The sequence below is a fragment of the Chiloscyllium punctatum genome, chromosome 40 (assembly GCF_047496795.1).
Source record: "Chiloscyllium punctatum isolate Juve2018m chromosome 40, sChiPun1.3, whole genome shotgun sequence".
Taxonomy (NCBI): Eukaryota; Metazoa; Chordata; class Chondrichthyes; order Orectolobiformes; family Hemiscylliidae; genus Chiloscyllium; species Chiloscyllium punctatum.
Genome location: NC_092778.1, coordinates 15,925,322 through 15,951,488, shown reverse-complemented (window position 1 = coordinate 15,951,488; position 26,167 = coordinate 15,925,322). Strand labels below are relative to the sequence as shown.

At 41.6% G+C, this 26,167-nt stretch overlaps 1 protein-coding gene across 1 annotated transcript in view; it reads right to left on the bottom strand.

Moving 5' to 3' along the window:
- Positions 1–26,167, bottom strand: part of LOC140464383 (uncharacterized) — a 486,266-nt gene that overhangs the window by 388,763 nt on the left and 71,336 nt on the right. Inside the window, exons 29-38 of the mRNA XM_072559375.1 lie at positions 23,122–23,249; positions 22,184–22,348; positions 20,536–20,744; positions 17,957–18,060; positions 15,812–15,930; positions 14,287–14,442; positions 13,107–13,309; positions 11,276–11,361; positions 9,711–9,838; positions 1,417–1,572 (exon numbers count right to left, since the gene is read on the bottom strand). Of these exons, the coding sequence (XP_072415476.1) occupies positions 1,417–1,572; positions 9,711–9,838; positions 11,276–11,361; positions 13,107–13,309; positions 14,287–14,442; positions 15,812–15,930; positions 17,957–18,060; positions 20,536–20,744; positions 22,184–22,348; positions 23,122–23,249 (1,454 nt within the window). The remainder of the gene's footprint in view (positions 1–1,416; positions 1,573–9,710; positions 9,839–11,275; positions 11,362–13,106; positions 13,310–14,286; positions 14,443–15,811; positions 15,931–17,956; positions 18,061–20,535; positions 20,745–22,183; positions 22,349–23,121; positions 23,250–26,167) is intronic.

The window sequence follows — 26,167 nt, the reverse complement described above, 5'->3', positions numbered from 1 at the left end:
CTTACACAACCTCAAACATTCCAAAACACTTGACAAGTAATTAAGTATTTGCAGTCTGCAGTTATCTCTGTTGAAGTAAATACATTCACTAACGGGAATACAGTAAGGTTCCAGAAGTAAAAATGAGGTTAACGACCAAGTCATTTGTTTTAGTTATGTTGGTGAAGAACATACATTAGACTGGACATCAGTGTACACTCCGTGCAACAAAGATTCACAAACGTTATGTACCCCAATTAACCTGTCTACATGTAGTTTTAGATATTTTCTTCATCAACCTGTTCAGAGATGTTACTGCATGCTTCTGGAGCAGATGGGGATTGAACTGGGGTCTCCTGGTCTAGAGGTATGGACATTACTATGGCTTTGCAAGAACCCTATACGCAGCTTTTCTTATATTTCTTTATCAACCTGTTCAGAGATATTATTGGACGTCTCTGGAGCAGATGCGGCTTAAACTGGGGTCTCCTGGCCGTAAGGTAGGGATTTACCACTGCACCACAAGAACCCATATGCAATTTTTAAATTCTTTTGTACCTTACACATGTGCTCTTATGCCCAAGTGACTATTTTTTTTACCCATCACCAAATCACCTTTGGTATTTTGTCTCCATCTATTAAGCACCACCAGTAAATCACCCAGGTTTTCCAATTGATTAACTTACATGTAAAGTCCTTTAAGAGCAATGCAAACAGTGGTTCAGTGGTTATCACTGCTGCCTCACAGTGTCAGGCTCAGGTCTGTGAGGAGTTTGCGCATTCTCCCCCTGTGCGTGAGTTTCCTCCGGGTGCTCCGGTTTCCTCCCACAATCCAAAGATGTGCAGGCCAGGTGAATTGGCCATGCAAAACTACCCAAGCAGCAGGGGAATCGAAGTTTCGGGTGAAGGGCTTATGCCCAAAACATCGATTCTCCTGCTTCTTGGATGCTGCCTGACCTGCTGTGCTTTTCCAGCACCATACTCTCGATTCTGATCTCCAGCAACTGCAGTCCTCACTTTCTCCTCCATGCTAAACTACGTATAGTATCCAGAGCTGTGTAGGTTGGTAGATTAGCCATGGGGGTTGTGGTGAGTCTGGGTGGGATGCTCTTCAGAGAGTTGGTGTGGACTTATTGGACCAAATGGCCTGTTTCCACACTGTAGGGATTTTATTCTATAAAAGCCAACAAAGGTGGGGAGAGGGGGCTAAATGGAGTTGGAATGGGAGATAAAGCAAAATTCCCACTACAGTGTCCACCCCTCTCCAAAGGCTACATGCAGTTAGTGGTGTAGTGGCATCTGTACATATCCGCACCTTGTCCTCCCACTAAGAGGCACTTAAAGCTGCGATCAGTATTATAACAGACACTGTATTGAAAGAACTTTTATGACTTATCTGCACATCATATAATCAGGGACGTAATATCTGAAACTCACATCTTGGACTTTTTGGTTGAAAACATCAATAAATGTAACTAAATTCTGAACTGATCCATAAGTATTTAACACTGTGATCAGAATCTTGTTGTTGTCAATGAATCTCGGCCTGTTCAGAAGATCAGCCAATCCACTGGGATCAATGGTTTTCAACACCTGTAAAAACAAGAGGAAAATTCTCAATTTTATATTAATAGTGTCATTCACTGAAGGCTACTGAAAATTTTAATAAATTTGTAATGACAGCTGCATTTATTTTTACACCTGGGACAATCAAAGTTGGCTCAAAATTTGGTGTTTTCATTTTTTTGTTTGTTTGAAGTTTGGTTTGGTAAGGAGAATTTTGCGCGATCATCATCACTATGTTTATTGAGCATGAACGGGGCGGGGGGGGGAAAGCAAATAGGGGGCTCAGTGTAAGAAAATCAGATACTTCATCCTTGAAATGATCTGTCCCGATCCAGTCATCAAGAAGATGAGTATTGCTGAAAGAAGACATATTGTATCGAAGTTTTGTGTTGTGCACTCATCAGGACATCTCCCAAGAATACCATTGAAAGGGAACAATGATCTAGTGCTGTATGAGAACAGATAGGTGTTTGATTGGCCAGTGGGGTTGACAGCATCTGACAGGAAGTTGCCATCAAGTCAGAAAGACATTCTGCTTTATCATACAATTGAGTAGTAATGTAATCTATGAATTCTCATTCTTACTCCATTGTTGGGTATATAGGCTATAAGTTACAAAGTCTAGCAGATAATATCAAAAGTATGTCTCTTCAGCTAATCACAGAAACCAAGCTACTGCCTATATCCAACCCATGGTTGCAAAATCAAGACATGGTATCCAACATTAAATATGATTCAGCAATTGAATAGCATTTGCCAGATAATCCAGATTGTGACAAGAGTTAGCATTTGTGTGTATAGGTAACAACACTTACTGATAATAACATGCAAACATGCAAACACATGGCAACTGTTCCAACTTTTAAAACAGGCAACTGTTTGATTCTTCAGAGTCAGAATCAACTTGCTTCATTTAACTAGTCACAGTTTAGCATTTAACGTCAGTCATCATTGACTGCAACATCTCTATCACCACATCCACATGTCAACCAATCAGCACACATTTTTCACATGCTACTAAATGCTGTTCCCCAGTGCGTTGGCATTCTTGCAAATCACAAAGTTGGCAAAACCAGTTTTATCAAACATTTAAACAACCATTTGGGCAGCACAGTAGCTCAGTGGTTAGCACTGCTGCCTCACAGCACCAGGGACCTGAGTTTGACTCCAGCCTCAGGCAACTGTCTGTGTGGATTAGATTAGATTAGATTACTTACTGTGTGGAAAAGGCCCTTCGGCCCAACAAGTCCACACCGCCCCGCCGAAGCGCAACCCACCCATACCCCTACATCTACCCCTTACCTAACACTACGGGCAATTTAGCATGGCCAATTCACCTGACCTGCACATCTTTGGAGTGTGGGAGGAAACCGGAGCACCCGGAGGAAACCCACGCAGACATGGGAGTTTGCACGTTCTCCCCAATTCTGCGTGGGTTTTCTCCAGGTGCTCCGGTTTCCTCCCACAGTCCAAAGGTGTGCAGGTTAGGTGGATTGGCCACGCTAAGTTGTTCATAGTGCCTAGGGATATTCAGGCTAGGTGGGTTAGCCATGAGAAATATAGGGATAGGGTTTGGGTCTGGGTGGGATACTCTTTGGAGGGTTGGTATGGGCTGAATGACCTGCTTCTACGCTCTATGGATTCTATGATTCTATAATTTTGCCTTGGCCATTGAATAGTTAAAACATGTTGACTAGTCTCTATTGGGAGTCAAAGCATATAATTAGGTTAGATTAGATTTCCTGCAATGTGGAAACAGGCCCTTTGGCCCAACAAGTCCACACCGATCCTCCGGAGAGTAACCCACCCAGACTCATTTCTTCCTGAATAATGCACCCAACATCATGGGCAATTTAGCACGGCCAATTCACCTGACCTGCACATCTCTAGGACTGTGGAAGAAAACCGGAGCTCCCAGAGGAAACCCGCACAAACACTGGGAGAATGAACAAACTCTACACAGACAGTGGTCCGAGGTCACAATCGAACCTGGGTCCCTGGTGTAGTGAGGCAACAGTGCGAAGCGCTGAGCCATCATACTGCACTCAATAATAAAATGGTGATTTACAAACCTTTTAAATGTGCAATTTCTACAGAGAAGTGATTGCTTTCAGGTGCGGGTATTTCTCTGTACATGATCTCAAAGAATTGGATAAAGCTTTTTGGTTGTTTTTACCTTATTTTAATCAAGACATATTGGTACATTAATGTAAAATGATAATACAAAAGATGCTGGGGATGCAAAATAATAAATAGAAAGAGCTAGAAAACACAACATGTCTGACAGCACCTGGAGAGAGGCGAAGTGTAAATCTTTCAAGTCCAGTAGGACTCTTCTTCAAAACTATTAGCTCATTAATAATTTTTTAATTATCATTTCAGATTATTATAATCCTTTATTATTGAGCTTGAGTGATTGCAATCAATCAATGAGATGACTGAGCATGTTAACTCACTTATAGAATGATGCAATGGTTACAGCACTGAAGGAAGCCATCAAATCCATGCTGGCGCTTTACAGCAATTCATTTAGAGCCATTCTCCCCAAACAATTCTTTATAACACACATCAATCTTAAAGTTTCCTACTTCCCAATAAGCAAGTATGCCACAGTCCTCTGGAGAATTTTCCTTAGCTCCAGCTATTGGAGGTAAAACTTTCTTTTACCCTGTCTTTATTATAGATGCTTCAAATCCCTTGTTGTGGTTACTTATCCAACACCTTCAAGCTCATTTGTTTGTTGCTTCCTTTGGTAGGACATGGAGACATATCTACTCATTCCACCTCAATTTTATCCCTCCATGTCCCCACCTTAATGAATTTTGGGTACAGCATGACATTGAACCCTTCTTCAGTTGCCTTCACCTCTGTGACTATTTCATTGGACAGGAGTTATCTCCCAATCCCACAGACCCCTTGGCTCACCTCCAACACTCTCCCTCCACCTGGACCCCTCCCTCTGACCCTTTACCTGCACTTGACCTATGCATTTAGAACTGTCGATGTGACATCGGGTTCTGAGGAAAGGTCACTGGACCCAAAATGTTGGATTTTATTTCTCTCCATGAATGCTGCCAGAGCTGCCGAACTTTTCTGTTTTTGTTCCACTCATTTCAGACTAGGCTTGCAGCTATTGTTTCTCACAAAATTGATCAATGATGATGTAAGGGTTTTGCTCTGCTTTCAGCACATTTTATCTTGTCTGAATGTTAGTCAGCTATAAGCCACACCAAGTCCAAACTACAACTAAACATTCTCTCAGGAAACAATGAAATAAACTGAAACTAAAGAAACTTCCTAAGCTCTACCCATCACCATGACAATGTAGCCTCCTCTGAGCTATCCTCAAGCTGACTTTTAAGTTAATTATCCTTCACTTAGAATTTCTTCAATTCCAGTTGAAACATCCCGTCAGTCCGAAAAGCACCCAACGTTTCCTATCACTCAGTCAGTAAATTTTGGATCCACGCTTTAACTGGTTTTATTCCACAACTTCTAAATTTGCTTACAGGTCTGATGCAACTTTATCGAATGCCCTTTGGAAGTCCAACCAGACTACACCAAAAGCATCTTCCCCATTAACTCTGCTAGCTCATCAAAAATCTCAAGCAATTTGCACATGATAATACAGTACTGGTTTTCGTTAATTAACCCACTTTTGACAAGCAACTCTCAACTTTGTCCAAACTGATCGCTTCTAAAACTTCCCCAATACCATGCTCACATTATGGTTGCTCAGCTTACTTTTCTACACTTTTGAATAAGAATGTAACATTTGCAATTCTTCAACCACCTGATATGAACCCAGAGTCTAAGGAAGACTAGAAAATTATGGCCAGTGCTTCTGCAATTTCCACTATCATTTCCTTCAGTATTCACGGATGAACTCTACTCCTGGTCCTTATTTCTAATGAATGTTAAGTGCAGACAGCATATATATGTGGCTGAGTGACTTGCTGTTTCATTGTGACCTAGGTAGCATCTTCTTCCTTGGTAATGGTAGGATTATCTCTTTTTCTTTTAATTTTGCGACAATTCTTACAGAGGATGTGGGCTACACTGGCTAGGCCAACTTTTACTGCCCATCCTAAATCACCCATTCTTGAAGAATGTGGTGGTGAGCTGACTTCTTAAATGTTGAATCCCTTGAGGTGCAGGTACTCCACAAAGCTGTTAGGAAGGGATTTGCAGAATTGCTTCATCTTAACCGTTATCTTTTACACCATCCGAGGGCTTTGGATTTATTTGTTCCATCTTTCCCCTTTGTGAGAATATACTTTGACAAGGCCAAAACACTCTATCCTTCAAATCAGTCCATTGTTTAGTTGCTGTATTGCATGACAATCATTTGTTCCAATTAATCTGGGCCAACTGTTCTTCTTCCCAGTTCATTCATATTTTCTCTGTATTGTTCCTTGGCATTGCCCACAGCCAGATTAAACCTGATGATACAATGTTCACTGCACCATTTTTTTTCCCCACTTGGCCGACCTTATTCCCTAAAACCAGTTCTCCTGTATCTGTTCTTTTATGAGGTTAGAAATTAGAGAGGAGAAAGTGAGGACTGCAGATGCTGGAGATCAGAGCTGAAAAATGTGTTGCTGGAAAAGTGCAGCAGGTCAGGCAGCATCCAAGGAGCAGGCAGCAGAAGAAGCATAAGCCCTTCTTCAGGAGAGTCATAGAGTCATAGCGACGTTCAACACGGAAACAGACCTTTCGGTCCAACACGTCATGTCAACCAGATATCCTAGCCTAATCTAGTCCCATTTGCCAGCACTTGACCCATATTCTTCTAAACCCTTCCTATTCATATACCCATCCAGATAACTTTTAAATGTTGTAATCGTACCAGCCTCCAACACTTCCTCTAGAAGCTCATTCTATACATGCACCACCTTCTGTGTGAAAAAGTTGCCTCTTAGGTCTTTTTTATATCTTCCCCCTCTCGCCCCAAACTTTTGCCTTCTAGTTCTGGACTCACCCACTCCAGGGAAAAGATCTTGTCTATTATTGTATCCATGCCCATTATGATTTTATAAACCCCAGCTGTTTTCTTTTCCCCAGTTAATTCTTCTTTTCTCTGCATTGTTCCTTGGCATTGTCCATAGCCAGAATAAACCTGACGATACAATACTCACTGTACCATCATTTTCTTTCCCCCACTTGGCCCACCTTATTTCCCCAAAACCAGTTATGCTGTACCTGCTCTTTTACGGGATTAGAAACATGCTACTGCAGAAGTTTCTCCTGAATACATTTAAGGAAATTTTGACTCTTCTGGTGTTGCTATCCCAGTTAATTTATACTGATGATTACTAGCTCCACTAACTACTATTCTTGCACAGCTTTGAGAGTTCATTGCAAATTGTACCTCTACATCTTTGCTCATAAATTTTGGTCTATAGGCTATGCTGAACAATAAAATTGAACTTTTTCTGTGACTTAGCCTGAGCCAAATAGATTATTTCCTTGGCCACTCGTACACCTTGTGTCTCTCACTGTGTCTCACACCTGCACACACACACACACCATGGGTGCTGGGGAAAAAAAATAAGAACTAAAGAAAAAAAAAGAAAAGGAAAAAAGAAAACAAATAAACGGGGGATGGGTGCCGCAAGGAGTGGAGTGCACTATTTCCCCCTCCAACTCTATTTTGATTTAATCCCTGCCCTCCCCTTCACTGTTTGATCACACAGCATTGCCCTTTGATGTGAAGGGCACTGCTTGTCACTGGCCACCCGGGTGTTTTCCTATCTTCCTGGTGGTGGAAATTGAATAAAGATTCGTACACCTTGTGTCTCTCACTGTGTCTCACAAAAAAAAGAAGAAAAATATAAATGGGGGATGGGTGCCGCAGGAAGTGGAATGCACTATTTCCCCCTCCAACTCTATTTTGATTTAATCCCTGCCCTCCCCTTCACTGTTTGATCACACAGCATTGCCTTTTGTGAAGGGCACTGCTTGCCACTGGCCATTTGGGCGTTTTCCTATCTTCCTGGTGTGGAAATTGAATAAAGATTCATACACCTTGTGTCTCTCACTGAGGCTGACACCTGCGCGCACACACACAACATGGGTGCTGGGGAAAAAATAAGCACTACCGCGGTTAGGCGGTAGTGTGGGGTAAGAAAAAAAGAAAAAAAAAACAAAAAACCAGGAGATTTGGGTGCTGGGAAATAAAAAAAAAGAAAAAATAAACGGGGGATAAAATTCACTCGGAATAGTTGTCTTTAAGCATTTCTGGAATCATGCACATTGGGAAAAAAAAGAAAAAAGTAAATAAATGGGGGAATGAGAAAGGCACTGCTTGTCACTGGCCACTTGTATGTTTTCTTTCTTCCAGTTGGTGGAAACTAAATAAAGACTGATACACCTGTTGTCTTTCATTGTGCCTCACACCTGCACACACACAACATGGGTGCTGGGGGTAAAAAAGCACTACCGCAGTTAGGCAGTAGTGGCAGTTTTCAAACAAAAAGAAAAAAAATGTAAGCAGAAGATGAGAGTCTCCTCAGGTCAGGGGACTGATTCCGAGCTGGCTGGCCACAGCCAGTGTACTGTGAGGAGGGAGTAGAAGAAGAGGAAAGTCCTCTGAGCTAAGAGACATTTGACTTCTGGTTTTCTTCTTTATTGGTTTTTTGTTTGTTTTCTTTTCACTGGGCTGCAATTGGATTCACAAGCAGTTACTACTATTGCTGCTGCTGCTCCTGTTGCAGCTGGGGCCTGCTCACACTGCTACAGCCTGGGCTGTAAATAAACAGGGGATAGCTATTCATGGAGAGGCGGGCACCGCAGGGAGTGGAGTGTTTGATTTCCTCCTCCAACTCTATTTTGATTTAATCCCTGCCCTCCCCTTCACTTTTTTTAAATCACACAGCATTGCCCTTTGATGAGGAATGCATTGCTTGTCATGGGCCACACAGGTGTTTCCTTTCTCCCTCATGGTGGAATACAAATTAAGATTTGTACACCTGTTGTTCTTCACTGTGTCTGACACCTGCACACACACAACATGGCTGCTGGGGAAAAATAGGCACTACCGCAGTTCGGCGATAGTGTGGGGGTAAGAAAAAAGAAAAATATATAACCAGGAGAAAAAAAACAATATAACCAGCAGATGCAGAATCCCCTCAGCCTATGGCTGGGTCACAGACAGAGTGTTACTAAAAAAAAAGGAAAAGAAATATAACCAGAAAATTAGAATCTCCTCAGTTGTGAAAAAGAACCAATGTTCATTCACTTTTCTTTGATCATAGAACATTGCCCTTTGATAAGAAGGGCGCTCCTTGTCACTGGCTACTCAGGTGTTCCCTTTCTTCCTGGTGATGGAAAATGTACACCTGTTGTTCTTCACTGTCTCTCACACCTGTGCACACACAACATGGGTGCTGGGGAAAATATAAACACTACCGCTGTTCGGTGGTAGTGTGGGGGTCATTTTAAAAAACCAGGAGAAAAGTAGGAAAATATATATATACAAGCAGGGGATTTAAGAATCTCCTCAGTTCAGGGGACTGACTCTGAGCTGGCTGACCACAGCCACAGTACTCTGCACTAGTAAGTAAGTAAGGTGTGACTTGGTGACAGGATACCGGCTTCTGTGCAGTTATTTCATGCCTGTTCTGCTTTCCTTCTTTCCCTATTTTTTTTTTAACTCCTGGAATATTTAATATTCAGTCCTGCCTTCTTTGATCCAGGTCTCTGGTTTCATCACAAATTATATTTCTGTGTAACTGTATGCAATCGTACCGTAACTCACCAATTTTATTTAATGCAATCTGTATGTTCAAATACCTGCACAGTAAACCTAGTTGAGGACTTCATTATCCTCCCACTTGTGCTGTACCTATCCAATAACTTACAATTTCTGTTTCTCCAATTACGCTGCAGACTTTGCTGTTTCTCTCTAAATGACCTCCTAGTTTCCACACCCTGTCGAGTTTAGTTTAAAAACTGAAAGAACCGCAGATGCTGGAAATCAGAAACAGAAACAGAAGTTGCTGGAAAGACTCAGCGGGTCTGGCAACATCTGTGGAGAGAAATCAGAGTTAACGGTTTGGGTCTAGTGGCCCTTACTCAGAAGTTTAGTTTAAATTGAGTTTATGCTACCACTTTATATTTTCTGAGTCGCACACAAACACTTTTGAAATTCCCTTTGTTTTTACCTCAGCAAGTTGACTGCGAGGAATTTGTTGAATTGTATCCTCCAGTGTGAGAAACTCTGAGAAATTTTGGAAACGATTGTTGAGATAATCAACAAAGCTGTTGTTCCCATAGCAACGAAGGGGTGAGACTGTGGGAGAAACAGGAAAATATTTGCTAAGTTTTTCAAAACAGCATTCCTTATACAACAAAGGTGCAACTTGCTGGTTAAGTAAAATTCATTCTTCAAATATGCAAGACATGTAAAGCAAATACTCAGCACTGATGACACAATTAAGTTTTTAGCAATCTTACAGTTTTGCATTCTTGTGCATGATTCATCAAGGAGAGAAAGATGAGAAAGTCAGATTGGCAATGATGTAGACAAGTGGTCAGCATGACCTTGAAATGACACTGTGATATTAGCAAATTAACATTTTGCCTTGATGTACTTTTAACATGTTTCTATCTCCACCCCATTTGCCAGCATTTGGCCCATATCCCTTTAAACCCTTTCTATTTATATACCCATCCAGATGCCTTTTAAAAGCTGAAATTGTATCAGCCTCCACCACTTCATCTGGCAGCGCATTCTATACACATACCATCCTCTGCCTGAAAAAGTTGCCCCATTTGGTCACTTTTAAATCTTTCCCTAAACCTATGCCCTCTAGTTTTGGACTCCCTCACCTTGGGGAAAAGACCTTTACTATTCACCCTATCCATGCCTCTCATGATTTTATAAACTTCTATAAGGTCACCCCTCAGCCTCTGATTTTCCAGGCAAAATAGCCCCAGTCTATTCAACTTCTCCCTATGACTCAAACACTTCAACGCCTGCAACATGGAACCAAACGTCTTAAGTCAGTAACTACACAAATGTTGACTTACTGTCTAAAAACAAATCTACAATAATCCTTTCATATGAATGCTCAATCTCATAAATCTTCAGAATTATAGATGTTGATGAAAATAAAAACAAAGTAGACTAAGATAAATGGCAGTAGCCAATAAATTGTGCAGCTTTAAGGATACCATAGAACGTAACTGAGTCTCAAGTCACTCTCACTTACTGGTGATTTATCTCAAATATATGATCAAAAAAAACCATCGGACCAAACATAAATAAATTGATTTGAAAGTGTATTATATTTATGAAGAAAATGTGTGTCTGTAGTATTTACTTATTATCTTTTAACGTAGGTATCTCCATTGAAAGCTTCCAATTCCATCCCCTTGACCCACTCCACCATCTCAAGCCCTCTTTTTCCAGGCTACCATTTGCTAAATGAAGTGAGTGACATGTAACTGCTTGATTTATCCTCCCAGCTACACCAACAGAGAGATACCAAGCCTTCAGTTTCCACCTCTCTGAGCAAGATAGCTGGAATCTGGACCTCAGGTGAATTGGCAGCTGAATACATGTCTGTCTATTCCTTTGCACTGTGTGCCACAAGTGTGTGTCAGGTCATCAGAATAGTCAGACATCAGATAAACAATTAATTTCTGCTTCAAATGCTAGAAGTCAGCTTTCTCTACTAACACACAAGTAAAAGTTAGCAAATAATACAAATCATTGCATCATTACCATTATTGAAAGTTAATATATTTCTGTATATGGCTTCTTGAACAGCGGCATCTAGTTGTTGTTTGATTGAGCTCAATACGGAGATACTACAAAAGATAAACAGATGCATATTAGAGAGACATCACTGCAATTAAAAGTGATGCTTTGTTTAGACCAAGAGTGCAAAATTCCACTTTGGAGTCAACTAACTATCACAGCCATTTTCCTGAGTAGCCTCAAACTTTTTAATGTGGACGGCACGGTGGCTCACACATTAGCACCGCTGCCTCACAGCGCCAGTGGCACGGGTTTGATTCCAGCCTTGGGTAACTGTTTGTGTAGAGTTTGCACATTCTCCCCATGTCTGCGTGGGTTTCCTCCGGGTACTCCAGTTTCCTCCCACAGTAGAATGATGCACAGGTTAAGGGAATTGGGCATTCCCATTTTCCCACAGTGTTCAGGGATCTGTAGGTTAGGTGCATTAGTCACAGAAAATGTAGAGTAATAGGGTTGGGAGATGGGTTTGGGTGGGATACTCTTCAGAGGATTGGTGTGGACTCGGTCCAAATTGCCTGTTTCCACACTGGAGGGATTCTATGATTCGATGAAAATTTTGGCTGCTGCTTTCAGAATGTGTGAATTTCCTGAAACCAATCTTCCCACAACACATTCTTCCTTTCCCAGGTATTTTCAGGGATTCTCTCCTCTGTCTCTTCATTGAAGATACCATGGAGTTCTATACATTGATCTAAACCTTCACAGAAACATACACACATTTCTCCCCTCCCAAAATACATATCCAACCCTCCCATGGCAAGATTATCCAAAACTCATACAATCCCTACAGTGTGAGAGCAGGCCATTCAGTTCACACCAATCCTCTGAAGAACATCCCATCCACAACTACCCATTCTTGAAACCTTGTGTGCTATGGCTAACCCATATAGCCTGCACATCCCTAGATACAATGGGCAATTTAGCATGGCCAATCCATCTAACCTGCACATCTTTGGACTGTGGAAGAAAGCCCATGCAGACTTAGGGAGAATGTGCAAACTCATACAGACAGTCAACTGAGACTGGAATCGAACCTGGGTCCCCAGTGCTATGAAGCAGAAATGCTGACCACTGACCCACTGCCACCCTATACATCTGTGTCCCAGCCTTGCCCTGTGGTTTCTTTGCAACATATGCAGGCTCATCCTCATCTACTCATCTCCCCATTAGTACTGGGGCCCCATGTCAGGAAATGGAAAAGTGAAGATCTACTCAGTGTTAAAAACAGACTCTTTAGATTGACTGCATAATTTTCATTTACCTTCCCAATCTACAGACAGCTGACATCAGCTTGAGTATCTGGCCCATTATTGATATAAACATAAAAAGTAACTCAAAACCATTTTTTGATCACAAAGAAAGTGGTGCAGTTCAGTTACGTTTTCAATATCAATCATCTAACTAGATTAGATTTTTTTAGATTCCCTACAGTGTGGAAACTGTCCCTTCGGCCCAACAAGTCTACACCGCCCCTCCGAAGAGAAACCCACCCCACTACCCTATATTTACCCCTGACTAACGCACCTAACACTGCGGGTAATTTAGCATAGCCAATTCACCTGACCTGCACATTTTTGGATTGTAGGAGGAAACCCACACGGACAATGTGCAAATTCCACACAGACAGGCGGGAATCGAACCCAGGACCCTGGTGCTGTGAGGCAGCAGTGCTAACCACTGAGCCACCGTGCCGCCCCAACTAAAAACGCTCTTTCTTGTAATCAGTGCAAAAATACAAAGTCTTTTTTATTTCAATGTTAATAATGAACTGAAAAGAAGTCTGTATTAAACTTACATGACTTGAGATCCATTGCAGCTTTCAGTGACAAACAATGAAGGTACCATCATCTCATTGAGTCCAGGTAGCAGTGCTTGCAGCCTTATCCCGAACCACAAGTAGAGCTCAGAGACATTGCCATTTGAAAGAATCGGTTCAATGAGGTTCAGAACTTCCCTTAGCAAAGCTGTTCGGACGCCAGGAGAGAAAACCACTTTGCTCTGAAAAGGTCAGGAGTAAAACAACTTTCAATACAAAGTCAGGGCAGGAATCACCTCCAAAAAGATTCACACTCTTCCAACGGACAATGAAGGAATGACATGCCAAGCACCTACAAGTCTGGTGGGTGCTGCTCAATGTTCAGGCACGGGACATGGTACAACACAGTTTTTAAAAATATTCAGGAAGAAAAGCAAGGTATAGATTTGGATTTTTGTGGGACAAAGCAAGGCAATGTCATTTGGTTTCTGATAAAAGGTTATCAGCCTGAAATGTGAACTCATTCTTTCTCTACAGGTGCTGTCTCAGTGTTACTGAGCATTTCCAGTATTTTTATTTGATTTTTTTGTACACTTTGTTTTTGTCATTATCCACACATATGGCCCATACAGTATCTGAAATTATTATACTAATTATAATTTGCAATACTTTAACTACCTTTAGGATTTCAAATTTGGAGCATCATGTGAATCATTAATAAAAGTGGGCATAATAACTTAGAATAGAATCCCTGCAGTATGGAAACAGGCCATTTGGCCCAACAAGTCCACGGTGACTGTCCGAAGAGTACCTCACCCAGACTATTCCCTACTCAATTACTCTACATTTCCCCTTGTTAATGCACCTAATCTACATACCCCTGAACACTGGGTGATTTAGCGTGGCCTATTCACCTAATCTGCACATCTTTGGACCGTAGGAGGAAACTGGAGCATCCGTTTGAAACCCACGCAGACATGGGGAAAATGTGCAAACTCCACACGGACAGTCACCAGAAGTTGGAATTGAACCTGAGTGTCTAGCACTATGAGGCAGCAGTGCTAACTACTGAGCTACCATGCCAAAATTAACTTATTTGGCATTAAATTATTAACAGTAATGATAATTTTAGAAGTGATATAAGTTGTCTGGAGCAATTGCTGTGTGGTGGTGTTTATGAACAGAGATTGATCTCAAACAGAGTGATAAGGTTTCCCACCTTGTTAACAGCAGTGCTGAATGCATCAATGAACTCAACAATGGTGCCATTATTGATGATTCTGAAAATTCTCTGCACATCGTTGCTGTTCCTCAGTGTCCCATTACCAGCCAATTCCCCCAGTTGTGAAACAGACAACGATTCCAAGGCATCAGTCTACAAAAAATAAAAAGAAAATGGAAATGTGAATTCTCTTATTAATTTGCGGTCTAACTATTTTGAGAAATATGGTGAATGTAACCTTGTGGAAATATTACAAATTCAAGAACCTGGTTCAGGCAACCAATTCAACAGTCCATATTATTGCGCCTGTGACATTAGAATACAGTGTTATGATCATGGTTGATGTTACTACTGGACAAGCCAGATTCCAGACCAAAATCTGACTTGATAGATCATGTTTATTTTGGTTTGATTTTGACAATGTGGTCTCTCACCGAAACATAAGCACACAATATTGCAGAATTATCTTTAACAGTAAGAATGAAATTAAAATAGAAAAAGAATTGACATATAACAAAAACTTAATGATTTTGAAATATATAGTGAATTATAAATCCATAAAACACTACTTTACAGATTTCAAAAGACTCTGTAATTGTACTCTCACACAATTACCTCTTTCTCTAACAACTCAATGGATTTAATTTGACTTCAACTTGCAATGTGGAAAATTTAATAGCTCCAGAAAGAAATTGAAAAACAACTTCACTTAAATATTCTCAGCTTCAAATAACTTTTTCAGGGTTTTAGCCAAACACTTCTGGTCTGGAAATATCACTAATTCTTGATTCTAATATAACCTACTGTTTAAAAATCTATCTTCTCACTTTCTGAGGAGCAATTTTACACATAAAACCTTCTCCAGAACTGCCCAAAACTTAAAAAATGTCTCTGTCTAAGCTCTGGGTGTTTCCCCTAAGCTTAAAAAGTGCAGAAATTTTGAATAGAAACCTTCAAGCATAATTATTGATGTTACTAGGTTAAAAACTCACCTAAGGTAAATAAAGTCCCACTCCCACTTGAGGAAGTGAAGTTCCTATCTAAATTTTAGCAGTGTTCCATACTTCTGTAAGACTATCCCCACTGAAACCTGACACTTGATGCAGGCATCATTGCAATTCCAAAACAGGGCAAGGGGTCTGCATTACCTGCTGCTGTGACAGTACCTTTGGGAATTAATGTGTGTCTTCTTGTTTCCTTCTATACTGGAGCTGGAACCCAGTAAGTAGGGGAGGTCACAGACACAGCACTCAAGACTATCACCTATTCTGTCTCCCCAGACACGTTGTGGCCTGTTAAATGATGCACAACCATACCATTATGAGGGAATCACTGGACACTCGATTATATCTGGAATGAAGATGATAGCTAATAGATCAAGATGATTAAGATCCTTCATCTGTGCAATAATGTGTGTCTTCTCTCCACTATGTACTTGGTAATTCTAAACTAGTGGTTTGAGGCCTCAACTTGGAAAGGAAAATAACTTTGATAACTTTCATCTTTAACTTGAGTAACTCACCCCAATGAAGTTCTTGTTCAGAGCTCGGAGTATGTTGTAGGAGACAAATGAATGGAACCTGCCAAAGTTAATTTGGAGCCAAGCCTTACTTCCATTAGTACGAGCCGTACATGCAGTTTCTAGTAAAGAAAACAGACAGGTTATATCCATGCTCCTGAAATAAAACAAGCAGCTAGTTATACCCTGGTTGTTTCTATATGTACCACTCTCTCTTGAGTGTATACAATGAGCCTCCAGTCCTGGTTTCCTTCCTCCATAAACTTAACTGAACAGAGAATCAGAAACTTGAGGTCAACAATCTTATTCTGGGACAGCCTGGTCAAAACATTAGCCATATATATGTATAAAATCACTTGCATTTTGTTCCATCAGCTTGCATAAATATAATTATGGGGTACGTCCATTTGAATAAAACATTTATTTAGCCATAATCATGATCAAATTGGAAATTTCAAATCACCTGCTTGATGTGAGAAAGATTTTGCTATTTCTTTGTCCAGAAACATTGGAGAAAGTTTTAACAAGAAAATATAGGTTTTATTCAGGTTGGAGGTTAAAGATTCTGACTGAAACTAGCCTTCAACCTATTCACTTCTGTCATTGACTAAGGGGGAAGGAAGATGAGCAACCAACTGCACCAAGGAGTTGGTTGGACTTAAATTATATTACAGAAGCACTCAGCCTTTTAATTTTAACTTGGCAAGCCTGAACCTTGCTAGCTATATTTTCAGGTGAGGATTGTCAAATTCATTGGTGAATGTCTTTACTTCTATCTCATGAGCAGTATACACTCAGAGTCGTAGAGACATACAGCACAGAAACAGTCCCTTCAGTCCAACTTGTCCATGCCAACCAAGTTTCCAAAACTGAACTTGTCCCATTTGCTTGCATTCGGCCCATGTTCCTCTCAACCTTTCTTATCCATGTATCTGTCCAAAGGTCTTTTAAATGTAACTATACCTGCATCTACCACTTCATCCGGCAGTTCATTCCACATATAGAATCAGACTTTACTCTCTGAATCACATGAAAACACGAGAACCTGTTCCATCTGACTGGCAGCAGGAAGTGGAGTTGGAAGCCAAGATCAACTATGATTGTATTCTTTTTATTCACTCACAGGGTGTAAGCATCTCTGGCTTTCGCAGCATTTATTGCCCATCCCTTGTTGAGTCAACAACATTACTGTGGCTCTCAAATCATGTGTAGGCCAGAATGGGTAAGAACAGCAGATTTCCTTCCATAAAGAACATGAGCGGATTTTTCCAACAATCGACAATGGTTTTATGATCATCACTGAATGACAGAAGATCTCAGTGATCTACTCATGCTCCTATCTCTCGAGTTCTCGAGTGTCTTGAACTAGGACCATAGCAATGTCATTTCTAATTGTATTTTCGTTGAACTTGATATACTCATTTTGAGTGTGCGGTACTTCAAAACACAGCTGTGAAACATAGAGGATTTTTTGGGCCTAGTATCGGGATAAGGCATTAACCTCTTAGGATTGAGGTGAGGAAAAATTTCTTGAAGAAGGTATGGATTTTTTGACATTCTTTACCTGCAGATGTTCGGCTATTCAGAATAGTCAAGGCTAACACTGACATGTTTTGCATCTTTAAGGCAATCAAGTGATATGAAGATTCACTGGGAGAATGGAATTTAGTTTGAAGATTAGCCATATTCTTAATGAATGGGAAAAATCATTTAACCCTTCAATGTTCCTTTTTCTGTGTTTTTTCTAATGTTGGTCTCTTTTGAGTTATGTCTTCTTTCTATCACAGAAGTTCAGGTGAAGATCAACATGATTGCCCCTGTCCTGCTGGAGAAGGTTCATATGAAGGAGTGGGGAGCTAATATTTGGAGAAAAACACTCCATTGAAGGAGAAACAGAGTTACCCAACTTCAATTCCAATTCGGAATTCCATATTGTTTCTGGTCCTTTTCACCAGAGCTAAGGACCTAGAGTAACCTGCACCACTCTATCTCATAAGCTTTTAAAGCAACAGTATCTGTACTCAATGTAACAGGAAAATTGCTGGCAATGAGCAATGCTCAGAAAACTTGTACTTTCAAATTGGACTATAACCTGGTGTTGTGTGATTTTTAACTTTAGCGTGAGACAGAAGATTGGATATACATTACCTGTTGAAACAAGTTGGGCAGACAAATAATCAACAATAAAAGCAGAAATGTTTCTTTGTTGTTCCATTGAGAAATGTGAATATAATTTGTTCAGTTCTTTCACTCTGTAAGCAACCAAAACGTGAAATGTTGTGTGATACTGTGTTTAACATTGATTAAACTAAAGATAAACGCTCAGCATTAAAAACTAAAAACCGAAAGAACTGCGGATGCTGGAAATCAGAAACAAAAGTAGAAATTGCTGGAAAAGCTCAGCAGCATCTGTGGAGAGAAATCAGAGTTAACGTTTCAGGTCAATTGATCCTTCCTCAGTACTCAAAAATGAAATATTGTTTATCTGAATTGCTTTCATTTTGCGGAAGGTGGTGGAAGAGATAAATTTTTGTCCTTAGTTAAGACATGTAAATATTAGAAGGGCAGACTTCTTGGTATTTGATTTTTACATCAGTTGCTTTTGAGTGCTCAAGAGAAAGTATAAACTTTTCATTCGCACTCATTCTTTTAATGCAGGAAAAGATTGACACTAGTGTGATCTATGCTTACGATGAAGAATGAAGAAACAATGTGGATGATTGCTTCCAGTTGAACAACTTTGTAGATGAGATGCGCTGTAGGGCATCAACAGCCCCGTGGGAGGGGAAATTGCAGTCTTTAAAGGAGGAGGCCATCTGTCCCCTATCTGCTTTCCCTCTGCGAATCTCTTATCAGGTCCATGCTTCCCCCCCCCGGCCCCCCCAACCAACTCACCCTCCCCTCCTGCACTTTCCCTTGCCACTGCAGGAATTGCAAAACCTGCACTCACACCTTCCTTCTCACCTCCATTCAAGGCCCCAAAAGAGCCTTCCACATCCATCAGAGTTTTACTTGCATTTCCAGACCTGTCATTTACTGTATTTATTGTTCCCGATGCGGTCACCTCTACACTGGGGAGACAGGATGCCTACTTGCAGAGCACTTCAGAGAACATCTCCGGGACAGGCACACCAACCAACACAATCGTCCCGTCGCCGAACACTTCAACTCCCCCTCCCACTCCGCCAAGGATATGCAGGTCCTGCGCCTCCTCCATGGCCACTCCCTAACCACTGGACACCTGGAGGAAGAATGCCTCATCTTCCACCTTGGGACCCTCCAACCTCAAGGTATCGATGTAGATTTCACCAGTTTCCTCATCTCCCCTCCCCCCACCTTATCCCAGTTCCAACCTTCTAACTCAGCACTGCCCTCACGCCCTGTCCTACCTGTCCATTTTCCTTCCCACCTTTCTGCTCCGCCTTCTTGTCTGACCTGTCACCATTACCCCCATCTCCATTTACCTATTGCACTCTCAGCTAATCTCCCCCCCCCCCCCTCCCCAGCTCCACCCCACACTCCCCCCACCCCCCCAATTTATCTCACCATCCCCTCGGCTCATAACCTCATTCCTGATGAAGGGCTTTTGCCAGAAACATCGATTCTCCTCCTCCTCGGATGTTGTCTGATTTGCTGTGTTTTTCCAGCACTACACTCTTGACTCTAATCTCTAGCATCTGCATTCCACACTTTCGCCCAGCTCAGAGCCAATCCCTAGACTGAGGAGAATCCTTGACCCTCCCGTTTATATTTTTTTTTACAGACTCAGTCCCCTAAACTGAGGAGACTCTAAATATATATATATATTTTTAGGAGATTCTAAATCCCCTGTTTTTTTTTATATATATTTCCCCCACACTACTGCCTAACAGTAGTAGTGCTTATATTTTCCCCAGCATCCATGATGTGAGTGTGCAGGTCCCAACTTTTTTTTTCTTCCTTTTTTTTGGAGCCAGATCTCAGGTCTGACATGCCTTTTTTCTTTTTGTTTAATTTACCCCCACACTACCACCTAACTGCGGTAGTGCTTACTTTTTTCCCCAGCACCCATGCTGTGTGTGCGTGCAGGTTCCTCCTGTTTATTTTTTTCTCTCTTTTTTTTTGAAGGGGAGGACAGGGATTAAATCAAGATAGAGTTGGAGGGGGAAATAATGCACTTCACTAATCCCCTGATTTTTTTTTTGTTTATTTTTTTCCCCAGCACCCATGCTGTGTATGTACAGGTTCCTCCTGTTTATATCTGTCAGTCAGGGCTCCCTGACTGGCCCAGGTTAACAGTCTCAATTAGGGAACTCATACTCAATGATATCCACATGGCCAAACTCATTCCAGTCACTACAATCACAAAGTAGTTGAATCCCAATTTGCAGAGACAAGGGTTGTGGTGAGGTCTTTCACAATGACAATGAACTGAGTCTTTTCCATTGTGCCACATTAATGCTATGATTCTGTGTTAATATTTAATTCCACATGAGCTCAGGATCATGCCATAAAGTGTTTCTGCTATGTGAAAGGAGCAAATTCTTTCTTTCTTTACTTCAATGATCTTTAAAAGCTTGACCACACAATCACACGAATGAAAGCAATATCAGCTACATATTGTATCACTTACTAACATGGTACAGCTGGGAATTGACACAAAGTCAAAATTTGAACGATATGAATCGCTTGCCATTAAAAATGGCCTTTGACATGAAATCAATACAAAACAATAGGTATATACTCACATAGATTGGTAAGCTTTGCAGGTTATGTTGAAGGGAATGATGTCAAGCTCATTTTTTGTAATACTGGGCAGCAGAAGACATAATTTGGTCTGGAACCAGTCAATATAGTCGATGGTATTAAATGTTGGAAACTGTGGTTCCAGCAGCTTCATGATTCTGCTCAGCATTATGTGCTGCACTCTTGCATTTTCAATAACAGTAATGTTTGCCTGAAATGAAGAGAATAATGCATGCACTTACATTTATGTATCCTTTGAGAATTACAGTGACGTTTCTACATGAAAAATAAGATGTGTTGTCTCAAAATGTGTGGACCTTCCCATATACTCCCGCCTTAATCGTTAGAATGGAAGGAAAATAGTCAAAGATTTCTATTAATGTGCCCCTATTCAACACAGCATCTATGACATCCCTTGGTGACAGAGCCTCAGCTGAGGTCTTCAATGGGACTTTAAGCCAAGGCACACTGGCTCAACCTAATAGTCATTAGAGAGTCCAGGCAAAATTCAAGTCTCAACTGCACAAAAGAATTACTTTAATTGAAAACATTTTTACCAGCCAAGGAGTTGAAGTAAAATCTATCTGGAAAGCAGCCATATTCCCATTTCCCATCTTCCTCACCCACTTATACACTAATGTCTAACGTGACACAGTATTTATTAGTGTCAACAAATAAAGGATCTATCCCATTCTTGGGCATTTTGTCAAATCTAATGCTAAAGGTCCAGAGTGGGAACATCTTAGCACTAATTCAGAGGTACTGAACGTGGGCACACAAAATACTGAATAGTGTGGACCATGGAAGTGAGATCTGGCAGCTCACTATGCCCAAATTAGAGAGTGGCACCATGGTAAGTTTCCTAGCCTTGGCACCTCAACAGAAAGGAGAGGAACACGGCAGAGTGTGATTACTCGAGTGACCAGCATTGCTGGTACTTTTGGTGCAAACTGCAAGAGCTGGTTAAAAATGTTAATTTTTTACTGGTGCCTATTTAACATGTGCTCTCAGTTAAACCACAAAGAGGATGAAATTGTTCTTGGACAATGATAACAAATAAGAATAATAATGCATCTCTTTACATTCCCAATTTGATTTTGTTTCCATTGCTCCAATAGGAATTACAGTCCATGACCATTCATTTTGTACCTCTGTCAATTTTGATCTCAAGGTCCATTCTGTATATGATGAAGTTGAACATAAAAAAATTATGTTGTGGAGGTGCCGGTGTTGGACTGGGGTGGGCAAAGTTCAAAATCACACAACACCAGGTTACAGGCCAACAGGTTTATTTGGAAGCACTAGCTTTCGGAGCGCTGCTCCTTCATTAGGTGGTTGTCATAACTACTTAATGAAGGATCAGTGCTCTGAAAGCTAGTGCTTCTAAATAAACCTGTTCGACTATAAGCTGGTATTGTGTGATTTTTAACATAAAAAAGTTAAGTGGACAAGTATTACATGATAGAATCATACAAGATAATTTCCACCTTCACAGCCAGTTGCAGACCCAGTCCAATTTTCAACTTGTAGAAGCTCACTGAGAGAAAATCAAGCCAGGTCTGCCACTGCAGGCCAAACGTCCCATTTAATCACTGCCCAGAGGGTGAAGATGGGAATAATGCACATGGACACTCAAATAATCTATCTCACCTCTTCGGCTTCTCGATTAAATTGAGTCATGTATTTGTTCAAGTCACTGAAGCGTCTGCTTGCTAGGGTATTGAGTATCTGGTTGATTTTCTCCGTGTCATTCAATGCAGAGGTGACAGTCAGTTCAGCAAGTTGCTGTGGGCTGAGCAAGTCCAAAACTTCAAACTGAACCAAAAAGAAGTGCACAAGTTAAGTATTGTTATATCGAAGAGCCGCAAAAGTACAATAAACAGAAAGAGTTTATAGTTGGAGACCAGTGGTAGGAGTTTTACCTTGATTTGAGTATGGAAACAGATGCCGTCAGCTACAGAACTCCTGGTTAGCACCATGTCATTCCCCCATGACATTTTTGGGAGACTCAGATCATATATCAGCCAGAGAAGCTTGTTAACGTGTTTAAAAGATCAACTAAAGCCAGTGAGCCAAATACAAACAACCTTCAGACACTCCACAATGTGGGGAAACACAGTCCCTTCCTGGTGGTGCACTGTGGGAGGAATGGGGGCAATGCCCCAGGATGATTCCAAGATTCGCCCTTTCTCACCTACCTAACCAGAAGCCAGGTTGGCGGAATTTCTACAACCTTGGTCAATAAACTAGTCATTTTTCCATTCAAATCTTTTGAGTCGGTGTTCCAAGTTGGAGGCATTTTCCCCTATCACCCAAACGTGCGAGAGAAGCTGCTGCTTCCTCAGCACTGGAAGACCTCCCATTGGCCCTTCATTTAACAGTCCACCTACCCTTCTTAGTTGGAGGGTAAGATGGACTTCTGACCACTAGTGGGCCAATCCAGGCAGAAACAAGTCAGATCACCGGTCCCACACAGTGCAGAGTCAGGACTGCATTTAAGTTGTTATGCTCCCGACTGAAAGACTGCCCCAGAAATCAGTCTCTGAAGAGGTGAGTGTAAAAGAGATGCCACAGTTTCAATCACTTACACCAGAGAAGTCCTTGTTTAGTATTATGAAGTCCCTGTATTTAAATTGTGCCATGAATTGGAAGAAGTTCTTTATTATCCATTCACGGGTTCCATTGGTGTTATCAACACAGGCAATACCCAGGGAACCTGCAGGAGAAACACTGATGTTGTTAGCTACTTGGTTTCATTGCACAAGTTATTTATAAATCATAAGACAATAATTCATAGTTCTCTTGCCTTTTGCTGCACTTTATTTTACATGAATACTTTAAGTTCTGCGTCACTCTATATTATACCCTTGTGTAAAATAGACGTGACTTTTCTTCTGCCTTGCACATTGTTCATAATTCTTCAATGATAGCAGAAAATTTCCAACTGAGAGAAAATGAGATTAGCTACTCGGTGTTACTGGGCAGTTTACCTTTAACTATGGGACCAGAGCTGTGTTTCAAGCTGCAGTCATTCAGCTCGTAAGGAATAAAGATGATTTTCATGCTCCCCAACCTCACCACACACACAAACATACGCTTACATGCACATGCGCACACACAGACACACATGCGCACATGTAGACAGACACACACACTCAAAATGAAGTAAAACTTTCAATGCAGTTAGTGGGCCAACAGTGTCACAATTCATGATCTGCACACAACAAAGTGGCTTTTCATGCTGTTTCTCTCTGCTACATGGGCCTGCAGCCTCTGTGCTCTACAGATATGTTTCTGAGCCTGCTCTTCTTACAGATTACTGTGAAAGGAAAGCTGTATAATGGATCCAGTCGCTTCTGCAAAATCAACTTAGAAGACTCCAAAACCACAATGGCATAGCATGAAAGGAAAAGCACTCTCAAGTTCAACAAAGTTGATGTGGAAGCTCTCGTGAGCAAAGTGAAGTCCAGCAGGGATATTGTGTTGCCCTGGTTCGGTGGGAAGAGGGAGACGGAACACATTGCCGGGGCCAATCTTGATGGGGGTCTAAATGATCTTACAGAAATGAGAGGTGAAGGAAAGGATCTTTACATCATCCACTACATCATCAGCCTGTCACTTTGCTCAACATACTTTACCATCACTCCCACCTCCCATTCATATCCTGCACTTGTTAAAAAATGTGGCACTAGACAAGCACAGCAGGTCAAGCAGCATCTGAGGTGAAGGAGACTCAATGTTTCAGGCATAAGCTCTTCACCAGGAAGAAACTCATGCTCTCTCACCTTCCATTCCTGATAAAGGGCTTATGTCTGAAACATCGACACTCCTGCTCCTCGGAAGCTGACTGACTTACTGTGCTTTTCCAGCGCCACACTTTTCGACTGTGACTCTCCAGCATCTGCAGTGCTCACTTTCTCCTATATACTGCAGCTGACCAACGCACCTTGCAATGCTCTCAGCATCGCCTCTACTTGTCACTGCCTCCAGAGCTCTCCAGCTGTTTAACTTTGGCTGGCACATAAACTAAATACACTACCACACAGCACTGACACATCTTCCTTCTCTCTTCTTGAAGAATAATAGAACACGCAATGACCAGACGACCCCAAGAATGGAAGTGGGGAGCACCAAACCCTCATTCCTCTCAGGATCCCGCACCCACAGGTGACACTACCCTGGCATGTGTTGCCAGAAAGAATAACATTAACTGACTGCTTTATGCCCCTTTCTGAACTCCCTTCTCCCCCTATTCTAGGAGGTGTTACAGTGAAAGCTTCAGACATTATAACAATAACATTTCCTGCTTTCCTCTCCCACTCTCTTTTTCCAGAACCTAAGGCTCCAGCTCTCCATGAATATTTTCATATTCTCAGGGCCTGTTCCCAACTCTGTGGGACGATCACATCGTCTAATACTCGAAGGTACTCCACTGACCTTACAGGCTAGAGTAGAACTGTGGCCTGCAGCTGATGCATAACCAAGCACAAGTGGGTTGCAGCCAGGCCAGCAGATGGAGGGCTTGTGTGGGGCACAACAACCCATGATGGATTTGCTAATCACTGTCTCAGCTGCTACTTAGCACAGACAGAGTCCTCCTGATCTTTTCTGTATTTGCTCACAGCATGTAGACATAATTTTTTGCCTATCCTAAATTGCCCTGAAGGAGGTAGTAGTGAGCTGCCTTATTTAACTGTCTCAGATCTTGCCATGTAGGGAGAGACAGACTCCCTAGTGATTGAAACAATGACTCATTGACCATTTAGATTCTCTACAGTGTGGAAACTGGCCCTTCAACCCAACAAGTCCACACCAGCCCTCTGAAGAGTAACCCACCCAGACCCATTTCCTTCTGACTAATGCACCTAACACTATGGGCAATTTAGCATGGCCAATTCACCTAACCTGCACATCTTTGGACTGTGGGAGGAAACTGGAGCCCCCGGAGGAAATCCACGCAGACACGGGGAGAATGTGCAAACTCCACACAGTCACCCAAGGTTGGAATCGAACCTGGGACCCCGGTGCTGTGAAGCAGCAGTGCTAACTGCTGAGCCACCGTGCCGCTCCTAATGGGGGCTTTACTGGGGCTGTTAACCTGGGCCAATCAGGGAACCCTGGCTGACAGATATAAACAGGAGATTCAGCATTGCCCTTTGATGTGAAGGGCAGTGCTTGTCACTGGCCACTTGGGTGTTTTTCCTATCTTCCTGGTGGTGGAAATTGAATAAAGATTCGTGCACTTTGTGTCCTTCACTGTGTTTTACGCCTGCACACACGCACACCATGGGTGCTGGGGAAAAAAAATAAGCACTACCGCACTTAGGCGGTAGTGTGGGGGTTAAATTAAAAGAAAAAAAAGAATTTAAAAAAATAAACAGGAGGGCTGAGGTGGAAAAAAAAAGAAAAAAAAATAAACAGGAGATTCAGCATTGCCCTTTGATGTGAAGGGCAGTGCTTGTCACTGGCCACTCGGGTGTTTTTCCTATCTTTCTGGTGGTGGCAATTGAATAAAGATTCATGCACTTTGTGTCTTTCACTGTGTCTCACACCTGCACACACACACCATGGGTGCTGGGGAAAAAATAAGCACTACCGCCGTTAGGCGAAAAAAAAAGAAAAAAGATAAACAGG